This window comes from Xenopus laevis, chromosome 6L, assembly GCF_017654675.1.
Source record: "Xenopus laevis strain J_2021 chromosome 6L, Xenopus_laevis_v10.1, whole genome shotgun sequence".
NCBI classification, from domain to species: Eukaryota; Metazoa; Chordata; class Amphibia; order Anura; family Pipidae; genus Xenopus; species Xenopus laevis.
This window is the reverse complement of record NC_054381.1, coordinates 64,372,221-64,393,627: the sequence shown is the minus strand read 5'-3', so window position 1 is coordinate 64,393,627 and position 21,407 is coordinate 64,372,221. Positions and strand designations below refer to the sequence as shown.

General features: G+C 40.1%; 1 protein-coding gene across 5 annotated transcripts in view; it reads left to right on the top strand.

Moving 5' to 3' along the window:
* trank1.L (tetratricopeptide repeat and ankyrin repeat containing 1 L homeolog) overlaps positions 1 to 21,407 on the top strand; it is a 60,740-nt gene that overhangs the window by 215 nt on the left and 39,118 nt on the right. Inside the window, exons 1-6 of one of the 5 annotated variants that reach the window (XM_018267570.2) lie at positions 6,391 to 6,605; positions 9,628 to 9,719; positions 10,459 to 10,590; positions 12,143 to 12,269; positions 18,696 to 18,846; positions 19,894 to 20,009. In XM_018267570.2, coding sequence (XP_018123059.1) covers positions 9,694 to 9,719; positions 10,459 to 10,590; positions 12,143 to 12,269; positions 18,696 to 18,846; positions 19,894 to 20,009 — 552 coding nt within the window. In that variant the 5' untranslated portion in view covers positions 6,391 to 6,605; positions 9,628 to 9,693. Of the gene's footprint in view, positions 1 to 6,389; positions 6,645 to 9,627; positions 9,720 to 10,458; positions 10,591 to 12,142; positions 12,270 to 18,695; positions 18,847 to 19,893; positions 20,010 to 21,407 lie in introns of those variants that run through there. The other 4 variants (XM_018267567.2, XM_018267569.2, XM_041566123.1 and 1 more) reach the window with 4 other exon arrangements.

Sequence of the window (21,407 nt, the reverse complement as noted above, 5' to 3'; positions counted from 1 at the left end):
TTGCTGTGCATGTACAATATTTTAATCGCACGTCAGTATCGGTTGCCAGTTCATGGCGCAGCGCTGGTGTGTTCGTGTATCTATGTTAGTCCTCTCCTCGGAAAGTAGTTTAAAGAAGTAGCGCCAGCGACTGTGCGGGTACATTGAGAAGCCAACGTTACTATGCAGCTCATAGAATGAGAGCAGCTGACTGCAGACATGATTGTGTCCTTCAATCTGTTACTGAGGCCCAAGCGAGAGACAGTAGCGGGTTAGAAACGTTCATGTGCCCCCTCAGATATGCAGGCCCAGCGCGCAGGTGAAATTGCGCCTTACTGCCCAATCTGCGCATGTATTCTTTCTTATTAACGGCTACTCTATTATGTTACTCCTTATTCTTGGGATTCTAGTTTGTTTTGGTAAATCTGCAGCCATACCAAAAGATCAGACTTCTTCAGGAACTTCTATGGGCAACATCACTTTCAGTTGCATGTCTGCATCATCTTTGGTCATGTTAAAGGGATACTGTCATGGGAAAAAAACATTTTCAAAATGAATCAGTTAATAGTGCTGCTCCAGCAGAATTTTGCACTGAAATCCATTTCTCAAAAGAGCAAACAGATTTTTTTTATATTCAATTTTGAAATCTGACATGGGGCTAGACATTTTGTCAATTTCCCAGCAGCCCCAAGTCATGTGACTTGTGCTCTAATAAACTTCAATCACTCTTTACTGCTGTACTGCAAGTTGGAGTGATATCACCCCCCTCCCTTTCCCCCCCCAGCAGCCAAACAAAAGAACAATGGGAAGCTAACCAGATAACAGCTCCCTAACACAAGATAGCATTTCTGTTCTAAAGTGCAGGCACCAGTCACATGACCAGGGGCAGCTGGGAAATTGACAAAATGTCTAGCCCCATGTCAGATTTCAAAATTGAATATAAAAAAATCTGTTTGGTCTTTTGAGAAATGGATTTCAGTGCAGAATTCTGCTGGAGTAGCACTATTAACTGATGTGTTTTGAAAAAAACATGTTTTCCGATGACAGGATCCCTTTAAGAGTGCAGCATAATGAAGTCTATTTTACTTTCATAAGTAGTGGTATATTGTGTACACACCACTTACACCCAGTAGTGCAAATGGAAGTTACTGGGCCCCACAGCAATATTATGTTGGGCACCTCTAAACTATGTGAAATAAACCAGCGGTACACAGTATAACCCCCTTTAAACTTTACTAAACTTACTACTAACACCCAGTAGTGTAACTAAAGGTTACTGGGCCCTGCAACAGTGTTATGTTGGGCACCCCTAAACTATGTGAAATAAACCAGCCAAACAGTATAGCCCCCTCTTTTTGCAACGAGGGCCAGATTTGGTAAGGTGAAAATGTTTGGTGGCCGACCGCTCAGCTTGACATTCAGCATGACACCGCTATCCCTTCCGAGGTAGCTAGCTTGCGATTTAGGACCTAAACAGAAAGATGAGCAATACAAAATAGCAATAATTTGTAGCCTTCCAGAACATTTGTTTTTTTAGATGGGGCCAGTGATCCCCATTTGAAAGCTGGAAATAGTCAGAAGCAGAAGCGATCCTAGAGGGGGGCGGGTCCTGGTGCGCGACGCGCAGCCAGGCCCCGCCCCCTCCGTACGGCCGCATTTGGCCGCATTTTCAGCGGCGCATGGACTGCCGGGGGGCCCTGAGGGGCTGCTCCCCCGGTAGTTCCGCCACTGGTTAGAAGAAAGGCAAATAACTCAAAAACCATACAAAAGATATAATAAAGGCCAACTACAAAGTTGCTTAAAATAGGCCATTCAATAACATAATAAAAGTTAACTTAAAAGGTGAGACACCCTTTTAACTGTTTTGTCCACAGGCTGAAGTAAAACCATATGGAATCTATGGCTCAAGACATCAGACAACTGGAGCATATTTCATTTACCCTTTAAGGAATCACAAACAACATTGGGAACAACATTTATCTTGACAACTTTACCCATTCCCCTAGGAGGCTTTATTTATTTCTGCCTTCGTTGCAAATGTTCGCAAGACCTTACAATACAAAAATATATAAACATGATTAGAGCGCACTAATTCTAAGATCCAAATATCTATCAATAATTTTCATGCCTTCCCATCACCAACTATTTTATTTTTGTCCTGGCCCAAAGGAAAGTCACCTCTTCAGTCACTTAATTTGGCCATAGAGCACACTAATAGTGGCGGTACCGTGACCGACAGACGCACGTACCAATCGCATTGCTACATGACCCCTCTACCGGCAGGTACCTAACAATCTCTGGCCAATCAAAGCATTATATGGGCGGGACATTGCGCCTTGTGGCTGCTGTCAATTCATTAATAATTGATCCTGAGACAAATTTACTTACTGATTACTTTGCATTTTGTCACGAGAAGCCAATTTAGCCCCAACAGGAACGACACGAGAACAAGGAAACTACCGTTACACATCACTACTCTGCTCACTCTGTGCTCTGACAAGGAGGGCAAAGGCAGGGGTGTGGTGAGAGTGGCTCGTCACTAAGTGCCAATACGTGTTTATTCCATCTCCGGGAGTGAATGATCCTGATCTCACTGTGCTGGTGGGCCGCATTATTATTAATTTCATGATGGAGGCTGTGGGCCTGTGTAAATGTGAAACCGGGCCTCAATTGGCCCGTGGGCCGGACTTTGGACATGCCTGAACTAGAAGTTACTGGACCCCACAGCAATGTTATGTTGGGCACCCCTAAACTATGTGCATAAAAACAGCCATATAAAGTATAGCCCCCCTAAACTTTACTAAACATTTCTAACACCTAGAAGTTACTGGGCGGCACAGCAATATTATGTTGGGCACCCCTAAACTATGTGAATAAAACCAGCCATATAAATTATAGCCCCTCTAAACTAGCACTTCAATGTCACGTAACAGGTATTCTTTCATCTGTATATTATGTTTAGCTTTTTGTATTTAAGCATGTGGGAGGGGCTTTCACCTCTACACCTTTATATACCTGTATCCTGTATTATCAGAATACAGGTATATAAAGGTGTAGAGTTTCTTTTAAAGCTCCATTCTGTCAGGAAATGAAAATGAAACCTCTGTTCCCTAGTTCTACATTGCATAAAACGGAGAGACGTTGCGACATTCATCAAGGTTCAATAATAATATGATATCAAGCTTGTTTACAACTTCCTTGTTTGGGATTATTTATGATTTTCCACCATATTAATGACGCCACATGATTTAAAGGTACAACAGCATATTGTGAATCTGATTTCTTAAAGAAAAACTATAACCCCAAAATGAACAATTAAGCAAAATATAATTTACATCATATTAAGTGGCATATTAAAGAATCTTACCAAACTGGTCTATATGCAGTGCCTTGCAAAAGTATTCACCCCCCTTGGCATTTTTTCATGTTTTGTTGCCTCACAACCTGGAATTAAAATCGATTGTTTGAGCGTTTGCACCATTTCATTTACAGAACATGCCTACAACGTTAAAGATGCATATTTTTTTTTATTGTGAAGCAAACAGCAAATAGGACAAATCAACAGAAATCTTCAGCGTGCATAACTGTTCACCCCCTTAAAGTCAGTACTTTGCAGAGCCACCTTTTTCGGCAATTACAGCTGCAAGTCGCTTTGGAGAAGTCTCTATGAGCTTGCCACATCTTGCCACTGGGATTTTTGCCCATTCCTCAAGGCAAAAGTGCTCCAGCTCCTTCATGTTGGATGGTTTTCACTTGTGAACAGCAATCTTCAAGTCTGACCACCGATTCTCAATTGGATTGAGGTCTGGACCTGATTAGGCCATTCCAACACATTTAAATGTTTCCCCTTAAACCACTCAAGTGTTGCTTTAGCAGTATGCTTCAGGTCATTGTCCTGCTGGAAGGTGAACCTCCCTCCCAGTCTTAAATCACGGGCAGACTGACAGGTTTTGCTCAAGAATATCCCTGTATTTAGCACCATCCATCTTTCCCTCGACTCGGACCAGTTTCCCAGTCCCTGCTGCTGAAAAACATCCCCACAGCATGATGCTGCCACCACCATGTTTCACTGTGGTGATGGTGTTCTTGGGGTGATGGGATGTTTTGGGTTTGCACCAGACATAGCGTTTTCTGTGGTGGTCAAAAATTTATCATATGACCAGAGCACCAGTGCCTTCTTATTTTTAACTTTAAGTAATGGCTTTTTTCTGTTCAACTTTTCCATAAAGCCCATCTCTATGGAGTCTACGGCTTATTGTGGTCCTATGGAAAGATACTCCAGTCTCTGCTGTGGAACTCTGCAACTCCTTCAGGGTAACCTTTGCCCTTTTACATCTCTTGCCTTGAACCACCATTTCATGATGGTCTGTGTGCTGCCTCAGAGATCATCTGACCAGAAATAACACAACTCTAACTGTAACAGGAAGAAGTGTGGAAGCAAAAGACAGAACTGTTTGTTAATTGGCTCATGTGACCTAACAAGTATGGTTTGTTATGTTTGTGTGCACCGTGAATCCTACAATCCCAGGGGGTGGCCCTTATTTTTTAAAATGGCAATTTTCTATTTATGATTACCCAATGGCACATACTACTAAAAAAGTATATTATTGTGAAACTGGTTTATTTACATGAGGCAGGGTTTTACATATGAGCTGTTTTATGCAATATCTTTTTATAAAGACCTACATTGTTTGAGGGGTATAGTTTTCCTTTAAGGTATGAAGATACAAATTACGGAAAACCACATGTCCCAAGCATTCTGGATAATAGGTCCCATACCTGTACTAGTGTATTTTCCAGGTTGATTGAAAGAAGTTAAGTACACATTATACAAGGCATTTTGTCACTGCCAAAGCTCAAAAATGTAAACTACATCCTATGGTAATTCTAAACCAAAATCAAACTACTTAAACCAAAAACAATGGTAAAACCTAAAACAACTTCTATATTAATTAAACCTGGCATATAGGTGTAGAATAGCTATTAAATACAATCCAAAATTAACCAAAGTATTGTTCTTAGAAACAGAATTGCTGCTGTTAAATCCTGCTTCATAGAAGCTCTTAAATCTGATTTGATTATTTTTAGTACTTGTATTTAAAGTTGTTTGGAGTCGGAGTCAGTACATTTTTGGCAATTTGCTTCCAACTCCACAGCTCTGCCTACCTTCCCCAGCCGCCAATCAGCAGAACAATGGGGTAACCAGATAACAGCTCCCTGACACAAGATAACAGCTGCTTGGTAGATATGAGAATAGCACTTAATAGTAAAAATTTGGGATGCACCGAATCCACTATTTTGGATTCGGCCGAACCCCTGAATCCTACGCAAAAGATTCGGCCGAATGCCAGTCCGAATCCTAATTTGTATATGCAAATTAGGGGTGGAAAGGGGAAAACATTTTTTACTTCCTTGTTTTTTGACAATAAGTCACGCATTTCCCTCCCCACCCCTAATTTGCATATGCGGATTCGATTCGGCCGGGCAGAAGGATTCGGCCTAATCCATATCCTGCTGAAAAAGGCAGAATCCCGAACCGAATCCTGGATTTGGTGCATCCCTAGTAAAATCCACGTCCCACTGCTGCTACTTCAGTTACATTGAGTTGGGGAAACAATAGCCTGTCTGAAAGAGGTTCCATCATGAAGTGCTTGCTCATTCTGAAAGCTCAGGATCAGGCACAATGACCTGAGATGGCTGCCTACACACCAATAGTAATGTTAAAAAAACTTCCTGGTTCAGGAATAACATATGGTAGAGTAAATAATTATGTGCCGTGTAAACAGTGTAATTTACAAATAAAAACTACACCATAAAAATCATGACAGAATCCCTTTAACCTCACCAATTGTTTGTCCATGGCCGTACTATTATCACATATTTGTTGAGATACAATGGATTCATCTGTGTGCCGCAATGCAGTTTTAAAAAAAAAAATGCTAATTTAGGCCAGCACAGAAGCATTAGGCTATGGATACACAGGCTGTTGTCAGCCTGAATATTTTTGCAGGCTGAGACAAACAGATGCCCCTGCTCCATTGATTTGAATTCAGTCGGCCTGTGTGCGCCCACACACAGGCTGAGGTCAACCCAAATCCTAATCTCAGCTTCAGCTCTGCTGTGTGTGACACACAGGCTGACCAGATTCAAATCAATGGAGCAGGGGCACTGAGCAGATCTGCTTGCCTCAGCCTTCAAAAATACTCAGGCTGACAACATCCTGTGTGCCCATAGCCTTGCTATTTACTTACAGACACTTATCTTAGAGGTGCAGAAGGCTTTGTGTATGAAAACTTATACTCTAGAAATTTTAAAAGCTCAGCAAATCTCTTTACACAATCTTTATACTGAATAAGCTTGAAACTAGAGGTAATTCTGAAAATGTTAACGCGTGCCAATATAAACCGAGACAAGGAAGAATATTAGTTTCTATTATTGCTAGGGTTGTGTTAGAAATTGAAACCGAAACCTCTCTTCCCCAGTTTTACGTCACACAGAAAACACAGAGGGGGAGGTTTAAAAGAAAACACGGATGTATTCGTGTATTAGTGACTTCACTACAGCTGGAGAGTGAAGCTGCTAGCTGTTGCTGCTGGATCTGTGTCTGTTCTCACTTGATGAAAGAGGTGCTTTTTTAATATCCATGATTTATTTTAAAAGCCAGGGTAAGGGAATTTAATTAGATATATACTGTATATATGTACATATATTAAACACAGCCAATTCGGTTTTGCACTAAAATAATAGCTTCTGTATTATGCTCATTAATTGTGTGGCTTCCTGACAAACTGATTATTTTTACATCTACACCTCTTGTAATTAATTTAGCGCTATTTTACAGCGATTTTGCATGTTTATAGATTGTATACAGATGATATGCTGCTTCATTTCTCCTCTGGGGTATTAACCATAACATTTGTAATTTGTCCTATGGGTATTAGCTCTACCATTTGAAGTTTGCCCATAAAAAACCCCATAAATAATAAACATTACTTTAACACTTGTTGATGATAGCTGTGTGCCATATGCCTTAAAAATTGGATAAATGATTCAGAATACTCCTGATTCAGAATACATTTGCTTAGCCTCAGCAATCTTTGCTATTCTTAGGTATTCATAGAAAACCAATGGATTTATATGCTCCCATGCCTCTTGTAATTTAGACCAGCACACTATACTGTTTACTAACAAATGATTCTCATAGGATAGGTGCAGAAGCCTTTGTGTGAGAGCTTATAGTTCAGAAGATTTGAAAGCTCAGACCTTTCTATGCACTTCTCAGCAGAAAGCATTAAAATACTAAAAAATAATGTAATAATAAAAAGATAACGAGTTAGCATATTAGGTTATTTTATGGCTAGGTATGTGTCAGAACATAAAACTGAACCTTTGTTTCCCAGTTTTGCATCACAGAAAAAAGGCAAGGCAGTGTGGGAAGGCTTTAAAGAAAATGCGGATATGTTAGCAGGGGCTGGGTTTTGTTGACTTAACTACAGCTGGAGAGTAAAGCTGTTAGCTGTTGTTTTGAATCTGTTTATTTTCACTGGAGGAACGAGATGCTGTTTTTATATTTATAATTTGTTTAAAAGAAGAGAAAAAATATATATATGAATATATTATGTATTATTTCTATGTTATTTTATTTTATATTTGTTTTCTGTGAAATAAATTTTATGGTAATCCGATGCTTAAATGCTATGATTAACTCAGTATCATTCTTAATACTTATGTTGCTTCCTGGCATGTTCCTTATTCCTCCAAGTATCGTGGAATACAGAAACTAGAGATCACTTGAGCCAGAAAGAAAAAGTTTGAACTCACCAAAAGTCAGAACACTGCACAAAAAATGACAGTGATAATATAGTCTTTTCATTGTCACAGCAAACAAAGACAAACTACTCTCAGGATGTTACATTGTTGTTTTGAACTCAAGGCCAAACAAAGTGGAGGCCTGGCTGAATGTCTGTGAGATGGTAAAATGTAACTACGTTTTAAAACCCAGACTTTAGAAGGCAACTGAAAATATTATTTGTAGCATACTATATGCAAATTATACATTTTGTCTAGGCAAACTGTTTGTGGAAGGCAGCATTGCAAACTACATGCTAAAATGTCACAAATGCTCCAACGATGTCTTCAAGCCTATTTATCATTATTAGCCTTTAACAACCTTTGTAAAGTATTGCATAAAGGTGTACTGTATAATGATTTTCAGTTGTCATTTTTCAGTGTAGTTTAATTCCCAGTGTAGCTTACAGTCTATTAGTGATGTGCGGGTCGGGGTTTTCCTGACCCGCCAGCCGCCCTCCCTCCACCTGCGCCCACCCCACTTCCGGGTTCCATTTATAGACCTGCGCTGCCCGCCCACTGGTGACGTCACAAAAGGGGCGGGGCGGGGAACGCGTCTTTAAATGTTTAACCCGGAAGTCGTTCTTGGCAATTTTTCTTTATGACTATGAGGAAGGGCGGAAGTGCCCAAAAAGAGTCAGGCCTATGATGCTATGGGTGTATTTTAATGTTGATAAATAAAGTCTCACATTTTTAAAAAGGGAACATTTTATAAGGATAATAATAATACCAGGAATACATAAGGCCTAAATGTATTTAAATAATACATATTGTGTGAATGATGTCCTTATGGATGATGCTTAGTGATGTCAGCAGTTACAATCGGTACTTGATTGATTTAACTTCTGTCACATGACATACTGAAACGTATACTTTATTATAATAAAGTACCCCTTGTTGTACAGTGTACCACATGGATCCGTTCTAGCCCTATACCGGTAATTTCAATATTTTTACTGACAATTGTATGGTATAGAGGGGAAGGTGTCCAACCTACATACTTTGTACATTTTTAGAATTAAAGCTTAATTTTCTCGTTTCGCTTTGCTGAAAAAAAGGTGCTTTTTGCGGCAACTTTTCCCTGGCAAAATACATTGGAGTCTATGGGTGGTTTTATGTGGCGACACTTTCTGCATTGAATATATTGGGTTCAAGGCACTAAGTTTGTCCAGGAGTAGTAACCCATAGTAATCAATAAGATTTTTTTTAATTTAAACAGATGACCGGTAAATTCTACCTGCTGATTGGCTGCTATAGGTTACTGTTACTGGGCAAACTTTGTGCCTTTTTATTATATGACCCATGGTATTATTCAAAAATACTTTGGGTTCTATGGGCGTTTGTAGCTGTGTTTTTTCATGGAGAAAAGTTTAATGTCGGTTTTGTGAAAATATTCACGGCAAAATGCAGAATTTCTCCACAAATCCAACCTGCCGAAAAATTTTGCTCATTGTTAATTACAGAGTTTGATCTGGCAGATGTAAGTAGTCACTAGAGTTGACATTCAGGCAAAACAGAAGGTTTATTCTGTGATAACACACTAAAATAGTGTTAAAGAAATGCTTATAACCTTTACATTTATAAGCAGAATATATGTACTCAGGTTACTCTGTGCATCTTTGAAGAAATGTTGTCATATGGCAGTGATTTATTATTGTTTGGTAATTTTTTAATTAAAATTTTTTTTATATTTTTAAATTTTATGTGAAACCTCACTAAGCCTTTTAAATTGAATTTACCCAGTTTAATAAATCCGCACCACCACATTATTTTATATATATTTTTTCTCTCTCCTACCAGAGATTCCTTAATACCAGCATAAACCTAGAAGAATAGCTGCCCTATCCTTCATCAAGAAAAGAAAGTATGAACTTCAGAGGAGGCCAGTTCATGTAAGGAACCTTTTTGTAATTTTAAAGCCTAATTAAAGTTTCAGACCTTTCAGATGGAATTGTAAATATGGATACAATTATGACTTGCTTGCAAACAAGATGCTGGAAGAGTGGTAACTTCATACTGTTTCCTTATAGTTATTTCAAAACGACAAATTGCATATATGTAAGAGTCTCTACATTATTGGGCTTCTATATACTTAAGATAAATAAAGGTTTCTACTTTAGTATTTGCAACTCTTCCTGTGGGCCACCTGCTGCTATTACTTGTAAGAAGACTTTATAAATATATATATATATATATATATATATATATATATATATATATATATATATATATATATACTATTATATAGCGGGGTTCTGCCATTATGAAATGCAGGAGTCAATGGGCACATGTGCACTCCCCTGTAGTGGCTTTTTTATGTATTTCACCCGAATGGAATTCATTAGTTAATCGAGTCCATTCTTCCCTGTATGGGCTGTACCCACAGCACCTATCACTCTGAACCTACGAATGCAGGTGCCTTCTTTTGTTACTTAGGTTAGAATACGAAAAGAAAGTAAATCCAAACAAAAACAACGATCAATAATAACCAAAATAAGAAACCATTTGCAAAGGACATGCATGCTGCCCCAGGTTGCTTGTGTAATGCAGATTTGTGTGGACCTTGCAGAAAAAAAATATTTATGTATTTTGAAAATTACAAGGTGTAAATCTGTTTGTTCCTCCCAACAGGATAGATCATCGTCAAATTGCAGAGAACTTAAAATTACAAGGGAATGACTTTTATAAAAATGGTCACTATATAAAAGCCTGCCAGACATATGATGAAGCAATTGGTTTTATTTCTCAGATTATACATTTGGGGTAAGCATCTAAACATGCCAAAACTCCTCACAGTTTATTCTGATTTGTTCTGAAGAGATTGTAAATTAGACTTAATCTATCTGCTTTCTAAAGTGAATTCAGTCCTCTACCCTACAGCTTTGTATACATATGCACATTGACAAGTGAAAATTTTGACTGTCACTGTGCATACTGTGCATATAGAAAATGCACATGATCCAAAATGAGAGAAATCCTCTTTGTGTGTGAATGTCATATACCACCCATATCAATGTTGCACATACTGTATGGGGCAGTTGAGTGTGATTTAGCCTGTGCTCCCTTAAAGGAGAAGCAAACCCAAAAATTAAAAAAAACAACAACCCTACCCTACATACCCCCTCCGTCCTCCCCCCAGCCTAAGTGTTACCCCGGGCAAATGCCCCAAACTTTTTAGTTTGGGCGCCTTCTTCTGCCGCTTCGGTAAACTTTGGAATGAGACTGGCGCTTTAGCAATTTTCTTGAGTTTCGGGGCATTCCAAGTTGTTGCGAAACAGAATATTGCTCCAACTGCGCATGCGACGCTCCGCCGGTCTCATTCTCGAAGATAACCGAATAGAGAAAGATGGTGCCTGTGAACTCCGCTGGACAGAATCGGCACGGAGGGGTAAGTAAAGACTTTGCCCGGGGAACACTTAGGCTGGGGAGAGGAGGGAGGGGGTCTATGTAGAGTAGGGGGATAGGGTTTTTTTTACCGTTTGGGTTTGCTTCTCCTTTAAGGCAAAGTGCGAGCTTCAGCACTCTTCATACTTCCAACAATTCCAACAATTAGACCCTAAACAGCTTTAGTGCAGGGGGGAAATTTTTTGTGTTTTGATGGTAAAATTTTTGGAAGAGAAAAATATGGTGGGCAAAACACCAGAGAGTCATTTTGTGTGTCATAGGCCTAACTGCTTACTTGCTCATTCTGTAATACACACTACAGTAGAACTCAGATTTTATGCTTTCCTGTGGACCTAGAAAATCAAGTTGATTAAAGTCCGGGAAAATGTAAAATCTAGGAAGGAAAGATTGCCACTTACTTACACCAAACAGCAAACAAACAATGTAATTTCCAGGAAAGCGTAATCTTTGGGTATGTAAAATTGGGTTGTACTGTATTTACATTTTAGTCTGTAACAATGCTTACAAGTGGATTTAAATACCCCTCAAATTTTAGCATTAACTCCTCTACTGCATCACTCGCTGCTTTCCTAAATTGGCTGTATCCACATTCCGCTAAGACCAATGTTGGTGCAGCAGTGTTGGCTGCCCCCATCTTCCATCCTTTGTTTCCAGCCTTAGCATCAGAGATTGGTGAGCAGACACATTTACACACTAGAAACTGTCTGGTGATCATGGACCACTTGCTCCTGATCACCAACACTGCAGTGCAAATCTCGTTTTCTCTTGACACTACAGGGAACTGCTAATTTGTGAAAGCAGTGATTAATTGTGAGGGGCCTCTGCAAAAATCTAACAGCCTTTATGAGAATTAGATGAGGTATAAAATCAGGACTCCTTTACATGCTGATAAATATATTAATCTTTGCAGAAACTTTCAGAGGGAATTGTCAGTGTTGTGGTACAACCGTGCCAATGCCTTGTTCAAACTCGAGAAATGGCAGGAAGCCTTAATGTCAGCAAATCAAAGCATTACATTGGATCATCGATATGTCAAGGTATGTGAGTCTTAGTTTAAAAGGCAAGGACACTGGTGACTGACAATTTGTTAGGTGCCCCCCAAGTGACTTTAATTGCTTACCCCATGCTCCAGCAGTGTGTGCCGCTGCCATCTTCACATGTACTGTATTCCCCATGGAAGGTCCACAATTCCAGACTTTTCTAAAGATTCTGAACTGTTCATGCATCAAACCTGACCTGACCTGGCAAGTCGGATACTTTGGAAAATGGCAACAACTTGCCCTGTTGAAAATTAGACGGGCCAGTGCAATTTCTAAGTAAAGGTGGCCATACACGGGCATACTTTTATCGTTCTGCAATGAACGTATATTGTTAAACAATTGTCTGACAATTATTTTACCATACGATATGCCATCCACGGAGAACAATTATATGAACAGAAATAACCGTATTGTTTGCTTCGTGTACAGACGAACGCTGTTCAACAAATGAGGAGTGGTGCTAGCATTGTGTCACTGTCTGTAGTATATAGTCAGTTTGCTCCATGCAGACATATGGATTTATGCTATGGCATAATAAACTTCTTTCACATATGAGGTGATAGGGTGATATTCCTGCAGTCAGCACCAATTTATTTCTTTACATAGTTCATATGGTTACAAATGAAGTTTTCAGCAAAGAACGTTCGGGTCCTTCCGTATATGATCGTTGTTCCATATATGTTCGTTGGCTTGTGCTACAATCCTGACATCTGCAAAGTGGGATTTTATCCCTGAACGACTAAAATTTTTAAACTCATCCGATCAATTTTGCAAACGATAATGTTGAGACGATCATTCGTCCGACGATCGTTCGTACACCATCAACCATCAGATTAGATATAACGATATTATCAGAACATTCTGGAGTCGGTCGTTTGGAAGTAAAAAATCTGCCCGTGTATGGCCACCTTTAGATGACCTGGCTGAGGGTATGAGGTACAGTAAGTGATTACAGTAACAAATTGACACCCACAGTGACTTTAGCTTCTTTGTCCTTGTTACTTAACGGTAATTCAGTATAATAATATCAATAAATAATTGTGTAATGAATGTAATGGTTGTCAAATGTCTTGTAATTAAACCTTTTTTTATTATATTTTTTTATTGTTGTTTATCTTATATGAATACTAAAAGTGTGTTAATCTCATTATGCAAGTCTCAAACAATGAAAGATTGTCATAGTCATTGAGAGATAAGATGTATAAAAATGAAAGGTCTATAAGGAAAGACAGGACAGTTTGGGAGAGGATGGCCTTTTGCTCGACACGCAAATCACTATTGAATACTAATGCATTTGCATTTGCAACTGCACATGCCACTTAACCAGTCAATAATTAATTTGGATTAATACCATGTGGTTGCTTGCAATCCAGTGCAATCACTCCACAGCGTGGATATTGATTACTCATTGATAAAGAGCTATGTATTTTATTATAGTGTGATTGGCGGACACTCTTGAAGGGCATCAATGGGTTAGTTACAATTTATGTTGGTGCAGATACAGCGCATGCCTATAGCAGTTATTGTTAGCAGTTATTATGAGGGCTTCTGAAATTGATGGTGGCAAGGACCCGCAGTCCCAAGAAGCCTGGAAAGTTTGAGGAGATGGGGAGAGACCAACTCATCTAGGGACTTGTACCAATCCGGGGGGAGCCCATCTAATCCTGGGGTTTTGTTGGAGGGTAAGGCTTGTATTGCCGACCTCATTTCCTCAATGGTGATGGGTGTGTCAAGCCAAGCACTCTCCGCAGGGGATAGTTTACGTATGGCTATGGAATCTAAGGATTGAGTCAGCTGGGGTGTGGTGGAGGAGCTGTAGAAATATTTGTAGTACTTGGTAAATGCTTCAGCTATCAGATGTGGTTTGTGTACCATAGTGCCGCGGTCAGAATTCTTGGTATGGCTGTGGAGGCCTGTTGTTGTTTGGCCAGTATGGCAAGTATTCTACTATTTTTGTCTCCCTGATCAAACATTCGCTGTGGCAACTGACTGTAGGAAGAGGTATCAGCACAGAGAGGTGGAGAAGGAGATGGGGGCAGAGAACACAGTGTCACTAGAATAGCCAGGGAGGAGTAATCAAGTGCCGCAGTATGGATGGTCGCCTTGTCGCCTTTTCTGTAGAGGACAGGAAGTGGAGTTTCTGTAAGTTATTTCTTAATAAAGGCTTTGCTATTTTAAGATTTTATTTGTCTTGGTGTTTTTTTTCGTTGTATTCTAACAAATTCTTTTAAAAAAAATTTGGTGTTAAGTAAGGATTTTTGGTGATGGAAGTGTTTTCCCTAGCTAAGGCTGCTTCGGCCTGACGCACCTGCTCATACATATCTGTGGGTGGAGTATTGAAGTGATGCTGTTTGGTTTTTAGCAGTCTTATCTCTGCTTTCTCAACTCCTTCTTTGGCAGTTTTTCTAGTTTGGGCAATGAGCGTGATAAGAGAGTCCCGGGTGGTGGCCTTAGAGGCTTCACACACCATGTTTTTGTGTGGTTCAGCTAAGTCTGGCTTTCTAAGCCAAATGAGGTCTGCGAGCCACTGCAGTGTCAGTTGGAGGGGGGTAATGATCGGATAAGGACTGTGGTAGATAGATTTGTTGCACACACAAGACGGAGTACCTCAGGTGTTGTCAGGGCCAGGTCAATCCGGGAGAATGTTTTGTGTGGTAGAGAGTGACACGAGTAGGCCTTCATGTCAGGGTGTTCCTATCGCCACACATCAGAGACCTAGAGTGCCTATCGCTGGACAGGTCCATGACTTCATTCATATCCCCCATTATGCAGGTTCGTGCAAGAGGCAGGTCGGCAAGTTTCTTCCCTATAAGTTCTAATAGGGCGATATTAAATGGAGGTGGAGCATATACGTTCACCACCATCAAGGGTTTATTTGCAATAAGACAAGCCATTATGATAAATCTGCCATATTGGTCCGTTATTAGTTTGATCAATTCAAAGGGGAGATTTTTCCTTATAAGGATGGACACTCCTCTGAAGTGGGTTGAAAATGAGGCATGGAAGGCCCACCCCATCCATGGTTTTTTAGGGCGAGTACTTTTTGGCCCACTAAGTAGGTCTCCTGTCGGAGCAGGATAGAGGGAGGATATAATTTCAGGTATGTCCACGTAAGGCTGCGTTTGTATTTTGAATTGAGTCCTTTGACATTCCAGGACATAAAGCTATAGGTCGGCATTTGTGTGTAGGGGGGGCGTTATAACTGGACGACTGCGTCCTGCACCAGGTAAAACTACACATCACATAGTAGGAATTGCGTATATACAAGTATAAAGAGAAAAAACAGCAACCCGTCACATCATTGACCCCGTTACCCCCCCCCCCCCCAAAAAGTGATTTGCCCTGAGACAACCCCTTTCCCACCCTGCCCAACCACCCATCTTGGCGGGCATTAGCCCAAAACTTAAAACTTAAGGCACTTTCAAGGGTGTTTCACCTGTGGAACTGGTAACAAATGGAGCCCGTTGAGTTTCCCCATCCCTCCAGCTAGGGCCAGCGAATGTTTGTGGTCTCTGCGGGAGAGTTGGTGTTTCAGCACACCATATATAAGGTATCATAGGCTTGTTCAAAGGATACTGGGACTGATTATGGTGTTTTACCCCCTTTAGGGGCTGCTAGGATTGGCTTTGTATAATGCAGTTTGACTTCAAGTCAGTGTCTTGGGCACCCCATATAGATGTAACTTCTGTTGTTCTCTTGTGCAGTTGAACCCAGAAAAATAAGCAAGCTCAGAGGGATAGGGCTCCTTCACCATAAATGGAATCAAAGTCTGGGGCTGGCCCGAGAGCTCTGGTGCTTCAGATGAGGTGAAAAAAAAGGCTTTGGGGCCATCCACTATTCTCAGTTTGGCTGGATACAGCATTGCGTACTTCAATTGGTGGTCTCTCAGTCTGCATTTCACTCCCGCAAAGGCATTGCGCTTCCTTTGAAGGCTTGAAGAGTAGTCCGGTAAATGGAGATTTTTTTCCCCCTCATGTAAAAGATCTCTCTTGATTCTTGCCATGGCCAGGATCGTGTCCCAGTCCCTGTAATTTAATAGTTTCAGCAGAAAAGGTCTCAGGGGTGCTCCTGGAGCTGGGGTGCGCCTATGGACCTGTTCAACTACAAAGAAGGTAGAGAGTACATGTCCCACCATCTGTCCTTTGAGCCACTCCTTAATGAAAGCAACTGGATCAGCGCCTTCCGCCTTCTCAGGTACTCCCAGTAATCTTCGGTTGTCTCTCCTCTGGCGGTTCTCGTAGTCTGCCTGGGTTTGAATCTGTTGTTTATGTTGCCTAATCTGGTCTGGAACTGGATTGCAAGTGTTTTCCAGTTCCGAGACAAAAGCCTCCATGTTATTTACCCTTTCTCTGACTGTTTGGAGATCTGCCCTTAATAGGGACATGTAAACTTTTCATTCCTCAATCTGAGTTGAAAGGGCTTGAGTGATTCTGCTATGGCTGTGAGCAGGATCTGTACGCCCGGGTCTTGTTGGGTGACCATTGGCGGGTTGGATTCGGGTCCTTCATCCACCCCTTCAGGCTTCTTGGCAAATTGCTCCAGAGTCTTTGGTTTGGGACCGTATTTACCCACGAGGAAGGGCAGATTAATGCTGGTGTGCGGGGTTTCAGTATGTGGAGATGATGCTATTTCACAGTGGTTTGTGGGTGCCACAAAAGGGGTTAGCCTTACATGAAGGGTGTAAGGTAGGTATTTACCCTGGTGGTAGGGCTGCACATTGCAGGATGTTGATGCTCTCTATGACCATTTATGTGTTAGTCTGTGGCAGTGACAGGGTTAAGTTGTAGCAAGGGCAGACAACACTGCTGTAGATGAGCACCAGTAGGGAGAGCTATACGTGCAGTGTGAGGTTTTCCCCCAGTCTCCAGCAAGTCCCTGGGGAGAGCACCCCTGGGATCGATGGGAGGTGAACTTGGTGGTTGGAGGGTCTCTAGGGGTCCCACCTTACTTCCTGTGATGTGGGTTAGGGAGATTTTGCAGTCTCCGCTGTTTGTGCGTGTCTGGCGCTTCTGGTCTGGGCGGCCCGTGGCTAGGAACTACTCAAGACTGTGGCTGGATTTTTGGAGCCAGCAGTCGCCCAAGGTCGGCTCTTTTGCGGACTGGATGACAACAGGGCCCTGAAGTCCCCCAGACTACTGCAGAGGGGTAGATTGACTCAGATGGGGTAGGATTCAGAATTAATCCCAGGAGGACCCAGAGTCCGTCTTCACTGTAGCGCGGTTAGCTCCGCCCCCACAATCAAGCTTTATTGAGTGAAAATAGTGTTTCATGGATAAATTATTAGGTTTAAGATTAGATTCAACTATTGCAAAATAAATTGATCACAATTTTATGACTGTGAGAAATGGGACCTGTTATCTAGAATGCTCTGGACTGGGATTTTCGAGGTAATGGGTTTTTCAGTAATTTGGATCTTCATACATTAAGAGGCCTGTTTATTAAACCTCAAATTGTTCTGGTCGAGTTTTAAAGGGAAAACCTCATATTTTTAGAGATGTATTATACCACAAAGCTGCTAAAAATCCGAAAATACTCCATCTAAAACCTGTCATGGTCATGTAGACATTAATGGCAGATGCTCCTGAAGATGTTTCGTGACATTGCGATCCATGCTGGTTTTCGTCCATTACATTGGAGTTGTCAAGGCACCAGTTTGATAAATTCGAGTTTCCAGAGCATCAATTCGAAGTAGTTGCACAATTCTAATTGATGCTTGATTTTGTTTTATTATTATAGAGAAAAATTTAATATGTTTTAAAAATTTGAATTATTTGATTATTATTTGATTATTTCTGGATAACAGGTTTCCAGATAACGGATCCTATACCGTTACTATAAACCTATCCTAAAAGACACATTGGATGACAATATTGGTGAGCTTGAAAGAGAGAAATCCATCAAGTTAATTTTAGCTCAGATAACTTGATGCCTAGATTGTAGTTAATCCAACAGAATGGCTAATAAAAAAAACACCAAGGTCATTAAAATTTGGGAGTATGGCAACTGCTTGAGTCTTATCAATCAGCATTTTGTTTTATGTTCTATTTTTTCTCAGCTTTGGACATTATGTTCATTGACTGGACAATTTTTGCTTTCTGAACCTGAACATACAATGTAAAAACAGCTTTTTACGTTTCTCATATGGTGCACTTGTGTTTTTAGAAAATCTGATGGTAAACAAGCACCCACCCAAATTATTGTGTGGTCATACAAGTGCTTTATAGAGAGGCTGCATTTCAGTCTTACTATTTAGGGTTTAGGTTGTTCCCTTCTTGCTGTCCAGCACAATCTATCTTGCTGGCATAGCTTCAGATCACCATGACTTGTCAATGTCAAATTGTGAATATCCCTTCAATGGAATGAGGTTAGTCCTATGAGCTGTATATGAGCAGCTGATTTATATATAAAACCACTTTTTTTCAGGCATATTATCGATCTGGCTGTTGCTTTCTAAAGTTGTTTGATACTCGCAGTGCCCTAATGATGTTCTCTGATGGACTTAGTATGCTGTCTGGCACCTCAGAAATAGAAAGTATAGCAGACTTCTTAAATGGCGTATTCCAGACATTCGAAGGTATGTACTTTTTTTTACACTTTTACATCACATATATTAAATTATTATAGAATGACCATCTTTAGTTTGCTTTCAGTTTTGATTACTGAAAACTAAGTGTAGGTGCATTCATTACTGAGATTAGTGAGGTGATCTTTGTACTGTATGACTGTATGAATAGCGCAACATCAAATACAATCAGAGCACACCACATAATATACAGGCACTAAACTGGGTCATATAGTATGTTTGCAAAAAGTATTTCAAGTTTACACAATAATAAGAATACATAACAAAAAAATGAAAGCATGTATGATAAAAGCAGACAAATTTAGATATAAGAAAACCCCAAAGCCATTGGTTATGTACCACTGTCAAAGAAAATTAGAATGACATATAAAGCAATTGTGCACATCTACATTTACCAATGTCAATGTCGGCTAAAATCTTTGCATAGTGCAGCATCAACATATTGAAGGTTATGCTTTTAATTCTTTAATATGAATAACCATGTCATAGTGCTCCATACGGGCCAATCAAGCCTCCCACTCTCTTGCAATTTTGGGAGGAACTCTTCTGCTTAATAAATCTTATTTTATTATCCTAGTATTAGACTATAAATCTTTACATTTGTTACCATTTTAGAAGTAGGACTACACTAAATGACGTTTTAGGTGCCTTCGGAAATGTGTTGTGTCCAAATAAAAAAATTGCTTAAAGAAGAAGAAAAGCTAGAGACAGTTTATTGCCAAAAGATTAGCCGCTATAGTGAAAGCTATAACACTATTTATTCTGTAGAATGCTTTACCATACCTGAGTAAACAGCTCTAGAAGATCTCTCTGTCTGTTTAGGATAGCAGCTGCCATATTAGCTTGGTGTGACATCACTTCCTGCCTGTCTCCCTGCTCACTCATAGCTCGGGGCTCAGATTACAGCAGGGAGGTAATCTATCAATGTTGTATATTGAAACGCTATTTAAAAATGTATTCGTGGTGGTGACTTGTGGTAGAATAATTTTATGTTTGGTATAAAAACAAGTGTTTTATGATTTTCTTTCCATTCCACAGAGTCAGACTTTGACCCCATGTTCTTGCGCATATTTGATAGAATCCTGAAAGAGAAATACAGCAAGCAGATCTGGAAGATGCTTATTGAAAGACTGGTAAATAAAAAGATGTTTAAGGTGAGAAATTCTTGTTTGCATATGTAACTGAATATGTAAGGAGCATTTGGAAAGTACATAAATATCCTAAACCTCCTAATTACTCTGACTGCTACAGTTTATCTTGTAATCTACTGCATATACCTTTTTAAAGGTTTTTGCGAATTGTATGGGATTAAAAGTACCATATTTCTGAAAGGAGGAAGACAATTTGTGTAGAGTATGCTATGTTTAATAATGGTTGCTGTTAAATAGTAATACATTACATGAAAGAGAGGCTACATTTGTTCAGTGGACCATCAGTCCCTTCAAGGCACTTTGTTAGTTTCAGTTATTTTCTGTGTTTTGACTATTGTCAAAATTTTAGACAGTAAAATTTTTGTTCTAATCTGTGCTAATTTTTAGGGCTCCAGAAATTTGTGGGTGTTGTGGGCATTTTCTTTTAATTTACTAACCAGTACACCGTTTGGAAAATGAGCTGTCAAGTATAAAATGTTGTGCAGGTTTAAAGGAACAGTAACTCCAGAACTATAGTTCATATAAACAAGCTGCTGTGTAGCAATGGCGAAATTGAAAAAAGGCTCTATAGCACAGGAAAAATAGTGGATAACAGATAACATTATGTTCTACAGAGCTTATCTGCTAACTGCTATGTAACTTGTGCCTTTTCTCCTTTGAATAGCTGCCCCATGGCTACACAGCACCTTATTTATATGAACCAGGGGTGTCCAAACTTTTTGCAACAAGGGCCAGATTGAAGACTATTCAGCCTGACATTCTTTGAACCATTAACATCATTTAACTAATTTAAGCAAGGAATCGCGTAGCCGTTTTATTTGGGCACATTAGTGAAATGATCTGCCATTTGGTCTATACTGCTGCCTGTGTGCTGAAGGTGTTCGCAACAGACAGGCACTGGCACGTAGTGATGCACTGCTCTTGCAGATGTCTTCAGTTTACTGTACTGGCACGTCCGTACGTCTATTGCACCTTCATCCCTAAGTATGTGAGAGCGGCGCGCCACTCCATGCAAGTACATGTCTATTACTAACACCTTCAGCACACAGGCAGCAGTATAGACCCAAGAGGCAGATCATTTCACTAATGTGCCCAAATATTACATCTACGTGGTTCCTGATTGCACTGTGCTGGAGGCCGCATTATTATTAATTTCATGATGGAGGCTGAGGGCCGGTGTAAATTTGAAAACGGGCCGCAATTAGCCACCCAGGCCTGACTTTGGACATGTCTGATAAAAACAATAGTAGTGTTTCTGAAGCAAACACATCCGTTTTACCACTGCATTATATTTGTATTACTTTTCATTTACAACTTCATTTTTTTTTTATGTTACTGTTTTAAGAAAGAGAAAAGTAAATAAGGTTTGTTAAGTTTCAGCTTGCTGGATCACAGTAAATA